This window comes from Cheilinus undulatus, linkage group 20, assembly GCF_018320785.1.
Source record: "Cheilinus undulatus linkage group 20, ASM1832078v1, whole genome shotgun sequence".
Classification (NCBI taxonomy): Eukaryota; Metazoa; Chordata; class Actinopteri; order Labriformes; family Labridae; genus Cheilinus; species Cheilinus undulatus.
In genome coordinates this window covers 11,299,389-11,315,261 of record NC_054884.1, presented here as the reverse complement: position 1 = coordinate 11,315,261, position 15,873 = coordinate 11,299,389, and the positions used below count along the sequence as shown (strand labels likewise).

The following is a 15,873-nucleotide window of genomic DNA, read 5'->3' as shown; positions in this document are numbered from 1 at the left end:
TCACTCCCTCTAAGGGGGCTGTAAAATAACAACCACATGCTCCTCGCAGGCAGGAGTGACTGCTCTGCCTCTCTGTGTGTTTTTGTGAGGTAATGTGCATGTGAGCAGGGTGGCAGAGGAGCAAGGGGAGGGGGGCTTGCTGAAAACCCAGGTGGGTGTGATGTGAGCAGGAGGTGGGGGATGTGTGAGTGGAGTTTGTGAGTCATCCCCACATGCTGGGAGACCAGGCTTGTCTGGTTTAGACCACATGTGTTCAGTGCAGAAAAAAGACAGCTTTGACAAAAATCCGATAGAGACAAAAAGCAAAAGAGAGAATCTGGAGAGAAGACCCTGCGGTGAAAACAAAAGGTTATTCTTTAAACTATGGCTTCAGAGACAGTTAACACAACTCGGGCAACTTCTGGAAGTCCAGAAGTTAGAAAAACAGCTGGTTTCATTTCCGAAGCCAGTTAGGAAAAGTGAATGAGAGACTGTTTCCCCTCCTAGCAACACCTCTGGGCCAGATTCTAAAACTTCTACAGGGCCTCACAGGAATAGATTTGTTTAAAGGGACACAAAACAACACAGGAACCAAAGAAAAACAGAGGCTGCTGCGCATGCATTCTCCAGGAAATCTGTAAATCATGCAATGCACAGAGACTTCTTTTATGTGTTCTTGTTAAACGAGGTTATAGTGTGTGTAGTTTTACCTTGCTGAGCCTGGATGGTGGGCAACACGCTCTCCAGAACAGTAAGAGATTTTCTGTGGTAATCAGCTTGAGCTTCTAAGAGCTGCAGAGACAAAAAAGGATGGAAATGAGTCAAAGGGGGTGAGATGAATAAGACAAACAATAAAAAGGCATGACAAATAAAGTAAATAAAACAGCCAGCCAAGTCTGTGTTCTCTGGTTTCTCTGCAGCTGTGAACATTCCCACCAAAAACTCGTGCAAACACATGTGTGGTTTGTTTGTCTGTACTCACTGTTACAAAGTAGAGGGCATAGTCCCCTTCTTTGGAGAAAAAACTGTACATGTCTGCAGCCAGCTGATCCTGAAAGAAAGACATAAACTATCAGAGCTTTGAAAGATGGCAGGGATAGTCGAAATGTGATAAACAATAACATCACAAGTCACAGAGTTTAAATCAATCCATTAAAAATCCGCCATTTCCACTTCACAGTGTCATCCATTAATGATCCATTGTGTATTCCAAGTGGCACAAGCACCGACGTCAGCAGTCAGCTAAGCTGCTGGCCTGTGCACTACGTGAGTCATAAATCCTCCTGCTGCTGGCAGGACTCAGTGGGACTGGGAGGGAGAACCTGTGAAGGGGAAACACAAGGGCTCCACGCTTCCTGGACTGAGAAAACCTGACACATCACTCAGCCGCTGTGCACTGAAACTCACCAGCAGTGATTCAGATCTTTTTGGATGCACATACATGCACACTCAGATACAGAGAGCTGACAGGGCATTTAAAGTCATGTGTGTGTGTCGGCAAAGTGGGTCAGAGGGCCTGAGGGTCTCTGGAAGTTGAGCTTTTTCTCTCTGTGTTCCAAATTTATACTTTAGACGAGGTTGATTTTTTAACTTTCTTTTTTAAAGGTCATTTTTGGGGCGTTTTGCCTTTATTTTGATAGGAAGAGAGACAGGAAACATGGGGAGAGTGAGGGGAAGATATGAACCAAATAGTGACAAATCGATCCCACAACCAGTCCATCGAGGACTCTGTATACGGGCCCCTGCTCTACCCACTGAGCTAAACCAGCGCCCACTTAGGACTGCTTTTAACCAGCCCATCAATCATGAATGGAAACAGTAACCTTTCACAGCAGGTTATCAATAAAAACATTATCATGCATTACACAAGCTGTTTGCATTTATTGCATGACTCTCAAATAAATAATTGCACAAAATGGTTGCTCTATAAACAAAATGGCAAATAAAATCAAAAGTAGAATTTCTCATTTAAAGTGGACACAGGAGCTGTGAAAGTAAATGTCTGTTACCTTGCAGAGCTCCACTTTATTCATGGCCTCGTCCATCTCCTCTTTGAGGAGGTCAGCCTTCGCCGTCAGTGCTTGAGTGTTTGTTCCTGAGATTATTGACTTGGTTGCCTGCAACCATCTGAGTTGGAACAGACAGAAAAAATGGTAAACAAATGTGATATATATCATACTGATAAAAATGAAGACAATACCAAAGGCTGACCAGCAAATCAAGAGAAAACAGAGCTTTAGGTAAAAGTATTGCTCTACTCTTGAGGTCAGCAGAAAGCTACATTTTTTGTTAGGGGTCACTTGTCGCACATTTAATAAAATTCAACCATTTAAAACAGAGTGAAATGTAAACAGACAAACCTTGCTCTGGCAGAATCATAGTCCAGCACCAGTTTGGCCAGCTGTTTCCTCTGCTTCAGGATATTGGGAATGTCCACCTGCAAAAATGTAATGATAAAAATGAACACAAGTTGAATGAGAGAGGGAAGTAAGATTGACAAAAAGCTGACAATCTGACATTTTTTGTGATCATTTTCCCTAGGTAACAAATGTTTATCCTCTGGTTCACCCATTCCAGTGGTAAAGTTCTGAAAAATAACTTTTGCCTTTGAAATTTAACAATATTAAATACACACACACACAAACACATACACTCTGATCCTCCATGGACAGAGAGGATCTTTAAATCAGCAGGCGAAAGTTCAGGTCTGTGTTTATCCTCCAGTATTCTTAAGCTTTTGCCCTCAACAGAAAAAAGCCTCGAGTCTACACTACTAACACATCAGTATGGGTAAAAACACACAGCAGACAAAGATTTGAGCCACTTTGCAGTTATTTTGGGAGAAATTTGACCCTTACATGTGCAGATCTCCTTCTCTACAACAAGCACTTAAATCATACACACTGGTGTTAATAGACGAGCACGGTGCGAAATACAGGTTTCTTCAATGCTGATAAAGCCCACCAGCCGCAATGCCAAATTCACTCTTTTAACCAACACAGCTGAAATCAACCCACATTTGGCTGGTTGGCAGGTGTAAATGTCAAACCCCGGTAAGAGGAGTTTCAGGCGTACTCCTCCTGCAGCCTTGTCTCTTTAAATCTTTAAAAAAGCAGTTTAAAGGTGTTGGAGGTAGATGCATCAGGTTGTAAATGTTTTGACTGATGACTTTCCACTCTGTGATCCAGCACTGGTTAATCTGTTCGGAATCCTGTCTTTTATTTCCGTAACTGTGTTAAATGAGCTGCCTCCTGTCTTGGCCAGGACACACTTGTAAATGAGATTCTTGGTATCAATGATGTTTTACTGGTTAAATAAATTGAAGTAAATAAACACATGTATAATAGGAAGAAAATCCTCCAGTTCGGCCAATCTTTCTTGAATCCCATGACCCAAACAGGCCCATCTGGAACAGACTTCTATGAAAGTGCAACCCTTGCAGTTGTTCAGTGCAAATGCAAAAGACATCAGTAAAAAAACACCCTGTCAAATCATCTATTCCACAACAACTAAACTAAAGAAATCCAAAATAGGGGTGTAACTGTGTTTGAAAACTAGCCTAGAGCACTAAAGAAAGATTAATACTGTTTAGTTACCGTAACTGTCCAGAGGGTGTGAGGTTTCTTACCTCTGCTAGCTGACTGAGAGGATCCAGAACGTCTTTCTCTATCTGCAACTCATGTTGCATCAGCTCCGAAGCCAGACGGTTTTCTGCTTCCCCGCACACTTCCATCATCTTCCTGTTAGTCAGCACAAAGAGAGAGGAGGGCGGTTGTTAGAATCATATTCATGCTGCTTCATCACATCAGAAACCCTGCTGGATGAGCGATGTAGGTCTGAGTTTTCATGTTTTCTGATATAATGACAAAAACAGAGGAATGACAATCTGTGATTCCTCATCTTCCTATAGTAATTGAAAGTAAAACAGCACATTTTCAAGCTGTGAGGAGCAAACAGTGGCCTAGTTAGAGTTAGATTTGAACAAAATATTTGGATTATCGAGGTATTAAAGACTCAAAAAGCCCTGAACTTGAGACTCTATCTGGGTTAGGTTCTGGTTTTGAACAAAGCTGCTCCTGGTTCCTTAAGAAACACACAAATAGCAATTGAAAGGGGCAAATCCAGTACCTACCAAATATGGAAATTTAGTTCAGAAATATTGTGAAATATCTGAAATGTAAAAGTTGACTCTGAGGACGTCTTTTTGGGTCACAGAGTTTTTCAAATTTGGAAATAATGCACATCTTCAACATATTTTAGGTCGCCTGTCTTGAGGTTGTTTTCAGATATCCCCTGGTTAATCAGACCAGGTGTCTTTCAGCACTTCTAAGACTCCTCTTTTAGATTTGAGCTTTCATTTACTTCATTTTCTGACAAATACAAACCTCTCAATATTAAAAATGTTACAATCTGAATGGAAGAAAGCACTCGCGCCATTAGCCTGTCCCTTGATCTTACATTGACCTTATGATCAGAGCTGCCTGGCTCTGGGCCAGAGAAGAGACAAAGTCTGTTTTCTGGCTCAAATCTCTGTTGTGATGCTTTAAATAATCCATAGACCACTGTAGCTGATAGATTTGGCAAATTTACCTAACAAGGAACAAAAAATAAATAAATAAATAAATTTAACTGATTTTTAACATTTAATAAAGACAGTGACATCAGCTAACAACAGACTGCACTGAGATGAACTGCTCTGTGATTTTATATTGCAGTGTTAGAGGGGTGGGGTCATTCTCCACTGTGGGCCGGTAACATCACCAGCCCACATATTTGCCCTGCCCAAATTAACCCCAGCCAGGAAAGAGGTGAAAAACTTTTTAACGGTCTAAAACCAAAATTCAGTCACATGTAGATCTCAGTGTTTTCACGTTTACAATAACATAATGTTTATTCAACATATCTACAGTGTTAAGACACAAAGTTTGGATTTCACTTTACAGGGTTTTTAAGCACAGAAAAAGAACTTGCTACAGATGTAAAAGTAAATTGCCTTGATTTCAGGCTTTATTCTCATTGCAAATGACGGAGTAAAACTGACAGCCCTAATTAGTATCCAAAGGCTTCCAAAATACAACTTGGAAATACGACTTAAACAGGCGTTTGGGTTACATGATTCCAGAAGTGAAACCCTTTAGCCTTGTTAAGAGTAATACAGTTTGACAGCTGATAATCAAATGCATCACATTCACACGCAGACCATCTGACTGTGCTTTCCCTTCCTCTTGTTTTCCAGACAGACACACGTCTGCTAAATAGACTTTTACTTTCTAGATCCTCACTCAAACACTGTGCAGTGTTCTTATATAGCTCTTAATGGTAATGACTGATGTCAGCTTCATATGAAAAGCACTGCTGAAAGTCCCCTCCACAGAAAACAAAACTAGGCAGATTGCTTGTCCTGGATGCATGGCCTCATATTTCAAACTCTCTGGGGTGCTCTATTAGTGACTGTTGCCAAGAAGGAGCGATTGGTTTTTCAGCCGGTCAATCAAAAGAGAAACCCACCCTATTAAAGAGTCTTCTCCCAGCTGGTTTCCACCCTCCACCATCGCCTGGGAGAGTGAAGTGAGAGGAAGCTTTTTCTGTAAAGACAAATAGAGATAGAGGCATATAACCTTTGCAGATAAACAGAAAGTACTCATTTCTGTAAAGCAGTTTCAGCATTTAAAGGCTGAAGGTAAACGGAAAAATTCAAGGACTTTCCATTGAGTAGTGAATTCAGGAAGAGGAAGAGAGCTTTCCGAGCAAAGGAGGGAAAATACAGATGTTGAATGGGATTTAAGATGAAGAACTAGGGAAGTGAGACATCTATCAAATGACAGCTCTGAAGTTTATTTTTGCTGCTGTACAGTTTACATTCACGAGTGTTCAGCTTCCTGTTTTTTTCACCAGAAGATCCCAAAGGCAAAGGTGTCATGCAGAGTGAGTAAAGATGACAGATGTCTGAATGGGAAATGGAGAAAGTGGTGCTTAGAACCAGAGAGTCATAGGAGTAATGGTGATTTTTACCTGACCATTTCCTGTATAGAGGCGTGGTACAGACTGTGGTGCATTTTTTGGGTGGTGTGGGGTAGAAAACACAAAAGAGAAATCATGTACTGTAGGCCTACTGTGAACACTTTGAATGAGAACAATAAGAGCTTTGTGTAGGGACTGAAATCAACATTTAAGTTGTAAAAAAAATCCTGGAACAGTTAACTGTCTGGTTAGTGTGTTTATTATATTTAACTATAATAAGCTTGATGTCTCACATGTCTCTTCTCTGCGTCTGCACCGATGTGTCCTTGTAGACATGACACCATCCGCTTGTGAGTGTTGTGGGAAACCACACGCACCAACTCCATGCGCCGCTCAATCTGTAAAAAAAGACAAGAAATGCAAGAACAAATCGTAACAAAACATCCTCAGCTTATGTGCCAAATGTCTGCATCGGTCATCCCAGATGAAGGCAGACAAAATTTACAGATGATTTTGGTCATTAATTTTGGTCATTTCAATAAATATTCTGCTGTTTTTCTGTATAAGAAGCCAAAAATGTGCAAATGGAAATAAGTCAAAAAGACTTATCAGGTCTGAATCAAACAATTAGAAGACAAAAAGGCAGGGTTTGCATACTTGTAACTAAAAAAAAAATCACAGCAACTCTACAAACTAGCATCATCTAGCATCTACATAACATGTGATGGCAGTGATTGTGCCAGCATTAAGCTATAGCAGCTCCTGTACTCCCACTTTGTCAGAGGAGGCATAAACCAAAAGAAGCCTGCAGAGGGAACACCTTGGAGGAGAAGAAAGCTATAAGAAAGGCCCAAAATCAAGACTGATAAGAGATGATCAACACTGGAGAGGCATTTTTAGATGGCGACAGCTGTAGGAGTGAGAGTGGCAAGAGAGCAATGCAGACATTACCCTATTACTTTTCAGCAGTAGCTCAAAGTGGCATCAGACTTCAACACCAGGAGGTAAAAGAGCTGTCCACAACAAAGACCATACCTCTAATAGTACCTCTGTTAGTACGTTGGGGTGTAACAAATCAAATGGGGTGTAAAAAGCCCTAAGATAAGATAAGATAAGATGAGATAAGATAAGATAAGATAAGATAAAATAAGATAAGATAAGATAAGACTTCATTGATCCCAAAAGGGGAAATTCTGGCATTGCAGCAACACAACCAGTAGTAAAATCTGGTGCCTCATTTCACAATGTAAACAAAAATTTACAACACTCCAAGATTGGTTAAAGATGAAGCTGACAATGGGATAGAAGAAAAGGAAGACATTAGGATAATATGAGGATTTTTGTTTGAAGAAGTTTAAAGATAAACAAAAATCAAATTAAAGCAGATAAATAAAATAATCCTCAAATCCAATCATTTAAAGGAGATTTGGAGGTCTAGAGCTTTTTTTGACCTATAAAACACTCAAACTGATATCCAGAGCCTCTAACCAACGTAAACCTGTCAGGTCAATTATTCCTATTTTTTCCCTTTGTAATTACTAATGCACCACCCCCTTAGAAACAAACTGCTGGTTGTGTAGTCCCGTAATAGGAAGCCAGGTGTTGCAGGGCATACAGCCTGCTGGAAATCCAAGAGATGAAGAAGTACTGGCTGTGCAGACTAACAAATTATTTTAGACCTATATTTGATTCAGAACATAGATCAACTAGAAAAGCACTCGGAGAGCGCAGACCTCCGCCATTAGCCCTATCCCCCAATAGTACAGAATCTTTTAAAAAAACTCCTGGATCCAGACGGTGATCTGGATCACTCCCAAAATGTAATCAGTTCTTCCTTATGCCATTTCTGAAATTTCCTGAAAATTTCATCAAAATCTGTCCATAACTTTTTGAGCTATGCTGCTAACAAACTAACTAACTAACTAACTAAAAAAACCCTGCCGATCACATAACCTCCCTGGCGGAGGTAACAAATAGAATCATAATGTACGGCATCTCTGTGATCCTAAAGTTGTTTTTCTGCTGATTATTGAGTTTTACTGCTAAATATTAAAATAACAATACAGGGGGCTGTCACAGGCTCTATCTCTCCATTATATTCTACTTAGGCAGCATGATGTGATAACAGAACAGCCTGGCATTGGCTGAAAGACCCTCACAAAGGGTAAACAATATGGTGGTTAGCAATCAAGCTAGCAGTAATAAATTATTGTATTTGGATTAAATTGGATAAAAAGATGTTCAATATCAGGTTTGCTGGTGTGGATTTAATCATTAAAGTCCCCAAAAGTCACAAGAGTTCCAGGCTCGCTGAAAATGCTACCGAAAGGGATTTACAGGCATCAGTAGCATCAATGGGAATGTACAACAGCTAGCTTCAAGAAGAAAAACAAGTGAGAGGCAACAATTTATGGTTCAAACGTTTAACTTTTGATAAATGGTGTCACTTCTTGTCGTGTACAACATCGCCTATATGGAAGGTATTTTAACAACACATTCAGAGAAAAAATGTCACACAGCCACCGTTCTCTGCTGCTGAAGTGGGTCCTTTGGTTCGTCTTTGCTGCTCTATAAACGGTGGCCGTGCATGACCTGCCGATGGGTGTATAAACTCGTGTCCAGGCCAGTATCAATGCCTGCATTTTATGCAGTATTGGACGTATTTCTGATACTGGTATCAGAATCAGAACAGCTCTACCGCCAACTAGCTGAAGCTCAGAAAAAGGTGGGTGATGCAGCAGGGCAATGACCCAAAATATTAAAGTAAATCTACTGAAGCATGGCCTCAACAAAAGAAAATCCACCTTTTGGAGTGGCCCAGTCACAGCCCAGACCTGAATCCAATAGAGATGCTGATGACCTCAAGAGAGCCATTCACACCAGACAGGCTAAGAAAATGGGAGAGCTGAAGCAGTTCTGTCAGGAAAGATGGTCCAAAATTCCTCCTGAACGTTGTGCAGATCTCATCAGCAGCTAACGGAAATGGTTGGTTGAGATTATTGCTGCCAAAGGAGGTTCAATCAGTTATTAAATCCAGGGTTGGCTTACTTTTTCCAGCAGCACTGTGAATACTTAATGGCGGTGTTCAATAAAGACTTTAACATTATAATCATCATCAGGGTTCACCTAAAATTTTCTTGCCACTGTGCATCCTTTGGCAGAAGAGATTTAGTGGAATGATATGAGGTAACAGGCAAAAGGGAATTATTTTTCAGTGCAGGAGCTCATGTTTCTAACTACCTTTATAAATATAACAAACTCTGTGAGACTTAATCTCCCTGGCACCCCATCGTCCCCTTAAATGAACACAACAGAGAGTGTGCAGCGTTGATGGCTGATGTGTTCCAGTTGCACACAGAGATTTGATTTGTAGCTGCCTTGAGGGAGTCAGAGGTCTAAGTTCATGCATGATTGATAAGCGCTGTCCTTGCAGAAAACGCTGGAATGTTATCTTTCAAACACATGACTCATCGGAAGTGTCGCTGCGGCAACAGGCAACAGGCTGTGACCAAGAGTGAGGGGTGTTCAGCTAAAAAAAAAAAAAAAAAAAGGTCTTTTTGATGATACAGGCTTTCTCCTGTCTGCTGGATGAACTACACAGAACCCCTGTGCTTTTAGCCTGACGACATATAATACTGTCATTGATGGGAGGCACAGCCACTCAGCCTTAAAGACAGAGGCCAACTCAAGCTCTGCATGATGACTATTCTCTGTCCTTGTCATGCCAGGTGCCCGACTGGACCTGTGTCAACATTAGACTGTCTGTCACCAGCCCATGAATAGAGCTGATGACTGCTGGAAGTTTTTGCACGCTTGGATGATGTAAAAACTAGTTTAAGTTGGCAGCGATTGTGAGAAAGTCAACATCAGAATGTGCGCATGAATTCCAAACAGAAGAGGTGTGTCTCCTGTTTTGCAAGATTATTAGGAAAAGTAGGAGTCCAAAAGTGTCTGAAAGGGATAAACATTTTCTCAAGAGCTGGTACAAACAATGTGCCAAATATAAACGGGAACACTGAGGTCTGGGGGGTAAAACAAGCAGAAATGGAGGGAGACGAATGCAGAGGGAGGATCAACCAAATACCAGACGATTGTGTTCCAAAAACAGAACAGAGTCGGAACTCAGGAATTCCACAGCAGATATCCGCCTCCGCGCTCCCTCCCTCTGTTCCCTCGCTCTTACGTCATCACACGACCCGTGGTGGCCCCCGGCATTCCCCAAACAGCTGGGTCAAATACAAACTTATCAAACATGTAAACGCTCTTCTTCCACAGCCTTGGAAACACTTCTCAGACTCAGTTTGTGCCTGGCACAACACAAGAAAGGGATTCCCCTCCCTGTTCTGTGTGGGTGTATTGGAAATGTTTGGGTTACATGGCACTGGGAGTATTTCTTTTCCTTTCATGAGAACAAAACAGAGTGAGATTCACGACACAATAGGGCCAAATAAAAAATATGAAGGAGAGTTGACCAAAAAGGAAGTGAGGAGGCTACACAGCAGGCGGCGGGAAGTGTTTTTCCTCTGTGATGAGGTCAACACATGGTCAATCCCATGATGACGCGTCACCGAGCAGGGAATCCCACTACCGAGCAGGATATTACCCATACAGAGTGGGTGTCTGTGTAGGTGCCACTGTTTGTTTATTGGTTCCTTAGAGAAAGGATGTGAACATGTCTGGACATGTCTAGAAGTATCAAAAATAACAAAGTGACGCGTTAAGGGTGGAATAAGGTAGATAGCCATTAATAGCACAAAGCTAACCTTTGTTAGCATTGGGGAAATATGACAGAGGTGTTTTGGAGAGCCGGTTGCTACCTTATAAATTCTCTCAGCTGTAAACAAAGCTACAAGGGTGTGTGCAAGTAGGCACGTTAGTATGTCAGAAGTATTCCTAGGGTGCTATGTGGAAGAGCAGCTAGGAATGGACAGCTGACACATGAATGCTGGGCATCCTTAAGATCTGTACTCAAAAAGACTTCTGAGATATGAAGGGGGCTAAGAATACTGCACTCACACTTAACATAAATGAGATCAAATGAAGCGACGCTCCGGCTCATCATGCAGTTGTTTGTGTTAGCAGCTGTTCAGAAAAGTGATTTTGTGCTGTGGGTAATTTCTTACAAATGCGTCTCATGGGTTTTGCCCCTGAATGAAAGAAGCAAACTTACAATGCTTCCTTTGCCCTGTAGCCACTTTACAGTCATTGGACCTAATTTTCACTTGGCAATTATCTGTAAACATTTTGAACCACAGTTTGACTTTCAGGCACAACTTCACCAGCTTTTAAGGTGCATGAAAGATGAAAAAAGTTTCAAAGAATACAGAAAGCTCCAGCAACACTTGTGCTTTAGAGCGGTGGTTTTCCCAAATGAAGGTCAGGACCCCTCGAGGGGGGGTTGCAAGATGCCTTCCAAGAACAAAGAATATTAGAAATGATTTCAAATGGTATATTTTACTCATTTTTATACAAATATTTGCAGAAAATTATTTAAAAATGCACAACGAGAACATGTTACTTTGGTGAGATTTAAGCTGAAATCGAAGTAATGTTTCAAAAAATGACTATTACATTGAAGTTTTGCAATGCTTAAGCACCCTTCAGTTACAGCAGGGATCCCTGGACTCTGGCACCTTTTGGTGGGCTAAAAAGTTTGAGAACAGTGGTTCCCCACATGGGGGTCAAAACCCACTCAGGAGTTGTGAGACACTGACAAGGGGGTCACAAGATGCCTTCCAAAGAACACAGAAAATTTTCAAATGATTTAATTTGGTATTTTTACCCATTATTGCGAAAATGTGCAAAAAAATAGCAAAATCCTGAGACCAACTTTGTCGTATATGACAAAAGAGGCACAGGTTTTAAGAAGTTGAATTACTTTTCAACCATTAATTGTAGCTGCTTACTTTTTTAACCTCTGGGAGCCCTCTGTTTTGCCGTTCTAATGACGCGATCTATGCCTTCATAGCCCTTATGGTAGCTTTTCTAACAAGCCTGGAACTTAGGTGACTCTCCGGGGCATTTAAAGATTAAATCCACACTAATAAATCCCATATTGAATGCTTTTATCCATTTTTCAATCCATTTATTATTCATTTCTTCCAATAGCTTAGCATCAGCCACCATATCAAGTTCCCAAACAATTGTCACCTGTAAGGTTATTATAGTTAATTAAAACTAACTAAATAACTAAAACTAAAATGTTTAAATCATTTTAGTTAACTGAAACTAAATAAAAACTAAGCTTTACAAATAAAATATCCTAGTCTGTAACTAGCATACTGACTGACATGAACACCCAAGCCTGAAGCGGCCTGTTTTGATTTAAGACAACTTAACAGTAAGGTAATTTTAGGTCTTGAGTTGTATACAAACATTAAAATTGCGTAATTAATAATATCATTAACAATTGCCCCTGACAGTTTTAGTTTTGTCAGCAACATGGGATACATAACACTAAAACTAATAAAAACTAAACTAAAACAAAGCATTTTTGCAAAATAAAAATGAAACTAAACTTAAAAAAACAGCACAAAAAACTTATTTAGATTAAACTGAAAATTGAAACAAAAGGTGAAAATGAAATAATAGCCTGGGATGTGGCCCTCTGAGTCACGGCAGACAGGAACTGCTGTGAATAATGGCTCATAATCAGCCAATATAAAAAAGCACAATTATTTCAAAGTTTTGTCATAGAGCAATTATTTTTCAGTTTTTGGTCCACTAACCTGGGTCTCATTACCCCAGCAGTGCCACAGACTGATTGGCTCCATGCAGTAATTTGTGTAAAAGGAGCTCCAATTACTGAGTACATAAATGAGCACAATTCTCCAGAAGATCAATATTTCTATTGGAGCTGGGCAATTAATCGCGAATTAGATTAAATCTTAATATGGCCTGCTGCAATTTACAAATTGCAGAAGTTGCAATATTTCTTTAATTTGAAATGTGTCAAAATACCAGTTTGATTTTCATTTTTTGCAGTAGCAGTGACTTTATGCTACATTTAAGTGTAAACAAAGCATGCTGCTTTACGAATCCAGGGAGCATTTTTGAGCAGATCCTTCTCCTCCAAGTAAAACTGTATATCCATTTAGCAATGAAATGGTTAAATGTATGATGAGCATGTTCCTGTCTGAATGTAGGTTATAATATAGAATGATTTACTGTTTGAATTTGTTGAAAAATATATAAGATGAGGAATCTAATAATAATCGCATATTAAATTGCAATCACAATATTAGGGGAAAAAATTGTAAATTATTTTTGCAAATCATTCAGCCCTAATTTCTATATTATAAATCCCTTTTTTTTTTTTTTGGACTGATCTTTTCTGATGTTCTAACATTTTGAGATGGTGGATTCTGGATTTGTGTCAGCTGTAAGATATAATCATCAAGATTACAGCGAAAAAAGGTCTTGAGGTTATGAAATATTTCACTTTGTATGAGATTAGTCAATAATGATTCTGATTTCCAGAGAGAAAGCAGAACAATTGCGTCTTTGAAAAACAGTGAAGGTCAACTGTCTGACATAATATAACCTCCTTTCCTTAATGCAAAAAAGCCTGAAGATGATTATCAACCACCACGCAAACTCTAAATCTAACACTGATGTTCAGGATGCCATTAACATATCTTCTGCTCATATGAAGCCATTAAAATTTTCATAATTCCTCTGAGAGAGGAAGGTGTTGTTTGTTTATGCACCTGCTATAAAAGAGGGTGGAGGCAGAAGAATAATAGGAATCAAAGGGTGCCAGACTTTGTAGCTTTGTCTGAATGCAAATCAAGCTGAGTTTGTTTTCACATCTACAACACCTTCCATTGAACACAAAGACAATCCATATCACTGGAATGTCTTTGCTGAGCAGCCAGAATCTCTATGCCCCACCTGCTGTCTGCCTCAGTGGATGAAAAGTTTTCTCGAGGGAAATCCCTGCTTCAGCAGCTTTCACACGCTCTCACAAAGCTACATACACAAATAGTGCTTAAATAGACACATTAACAGCTAACCTGATCTCCATGCAGCTTGCTGAGCCCTTGATGTAGGAGTTGTAAACAATGTGTCAGCAGTAGTCCCAAGAGTTTGCAGGTCCTAAAGTCCTGCACCAGTTGAACCCGCTGATAGAAACATCCAAGAGCAGGATCTAATAAGTGAAATCAGCTGCTGTTTGGTTGGCAGGAAGGAATGCATACATTTAGCTCAGCATACAGACCAGCTGCTCTTTAAACTCTAGTCAAAGTCTTTCCTGTCTAAGTCTGTGAAAAAATCAAAACTACATACTTCATGCTCTGTCACTTTGGTGTTTCTTCTGCATCCTTCCAGTCATATTTCTATATAAAGAGAAGTCCATGAGGAGGTGTAACAGAGGAGTTTCTAGAGGAAGAAGAAAGCTCTAATAGATGTTGAAAACTTGAACTCTGTGACTCTGTGACTGTTGAATGGTCATCAGAGTGACTCTGTGACTGTTGAGTCTTCATCAGAGCAACTCTGTGACTAATGAGGCTTCATCAGAGTAACTCTGTGACTGTTGAGTCTTCATCGGAGTAACTCTGTGACTGTTGAGGCTTCATCGGAGTAACTCTGTGACTGTTGAGTCTTCATCAGAGTGACTCTGTGACTGTTGAGTCTTCATCAGAGTGACTCTGTGACTGTTGAGTCTTCATCAGAGTGACTCTGTGACTGTTGAGTCTTCATCAGAGTGACTCTGTGACTGTAACTCATGGTGCGCTTTTGCAACACAGACACTAAACATATGGACACAACACAGACATTTGTGGCACGTCAGTATGTCAGACTCAGCAAACATGACAGATGCTGAGAGCTAGCGCAGCTATGCTAACCCCACAGCTAATGAGCCAGGTCAACACACCTCTTGCAACAGCTGTACCAGGGAAAATGGAGAGGTTCACAGAGGAAACATCAGCAGCAAGTTTTTATTGCTGAAAAAACTTACTTCTGTTCAAAATGTAGTTAGGATGAAACAGAATAGATTTAATGAATATAATTTCTAGATATTTTGAATAAATTCACAACAAAAACAATAACATTTGTGATTCTGATGTGAATCCATTTTTTCCTCTATTTAGTTCAGTACAAGAAAAGCGAACAGGAAGTGGATTCAATCAAAATAATTTTAAATCACCAAAAATAGCTAACTTTTTTCTCATAATCTGTTAAAAAGTGAGGCCATTTTTCTTATGAGAAGTACTACATGTTTGCTGGTTTACAGCATGCTGAATGTGAGATATTGTTGCTTTTCTCACTCATTTATAAAGCTTAATTATAAGTGCTTTAGTTAAACACTTATGGTTGCACAAGAAGTCATTTCAAGACACAACTTTTGAGTCCCTGGGAATCTGTGATAACGATGTTTTTTCCGGCTCTTTAAAGACTGGATGATGAATCAATAATTATTAAATGGATAGATAAAAATCAACATTAGTTACAGAACTGTTGATAAGAGGTGATTATAGGCCATTCATAAAGATAAATTATCACTTCATCTGTAGCAGAGCAGGAAGTTGATGTTTATTTTCATGGCAGAGGCTGGAGATGATCACTAAACCAGTCATGAGCACCGCAGTGAAACTGCACAACATTTCATTCCATTTAAAATCCAAACAAGGCTTTATCAATGATTAACACGTCTACAAGCAAAAGGGGGCAGAGTGACAAGTTAAATTACCTAGAATTGCCCTGGTGTTTCATGGGTCATGGATGCTCTATTTGATCATTTTGGTATGTGCGTAGATGTGTGTTCTTATGCTGTAAGCTGCTGTTAATGTTTATGTGACAGGAAGAGAGAAAACCCGAATAAAGATAGTGTTTAAAAGAGTCATCCCACGTTTTGGTTTTGGAACAGAGCTTTCTATGTGCCTCCAGTTGACCTTTAATTGTTTGAAACATGATATAAATACTTTGTGTGCT

General features: G+C 39.9%; 1 protein-coding gene across 5 annotated transcripts in view; it reads right to left on the bottom strand.

Annotated features, from left to right (window-relative positions):
• The window catches only part of arhgap17a (Rho GTPase activating protein 17a), a 58,793-nt gene that overhangs the window by 23,563 nt on the left and 19,357 nt on the right, over positions 1-15,873 (bottom strand). For 3 of the 5 annotated variants that reach the window (XM_041814906.1, XM_041814909.1, XM_041814908.1), the window contains exons 3-10: positions 6,234-6,338; positions 5,992-6,024; positions 5,488-5,564; positions 3,608-3,719; positions 2,340-2,416; positions 1,989-2,106; positions 962-1,030; positions 690-771 (exon numbers count right to left, since the gene is read on the bottom strand). In XM_041814906.1, coding sequence (XP_041670840.1) covers positions 690-771; positions 962-1,030; positions 1,989-2,106; positions 2,340-2,416; positions 3,608-3,719; positions 5,488-5,564; positions 5,992-6,024; positions 6,234-6,338 — 673 coding nt within the window. The remainder of the gene's footprint in view (positions 1-689; positions 772-961; positions 1,031-1,988; positions 2,107-2,339; positions 2,417-3,607; positions 3,720-5,487; positions 5,565-5,991; positions 6,025-6,233; positions 6,339-15,873) is intronic. The other 2 variants (XM_041814907.1, XM_041814910.1) reach the window with 1 other exon arrangement.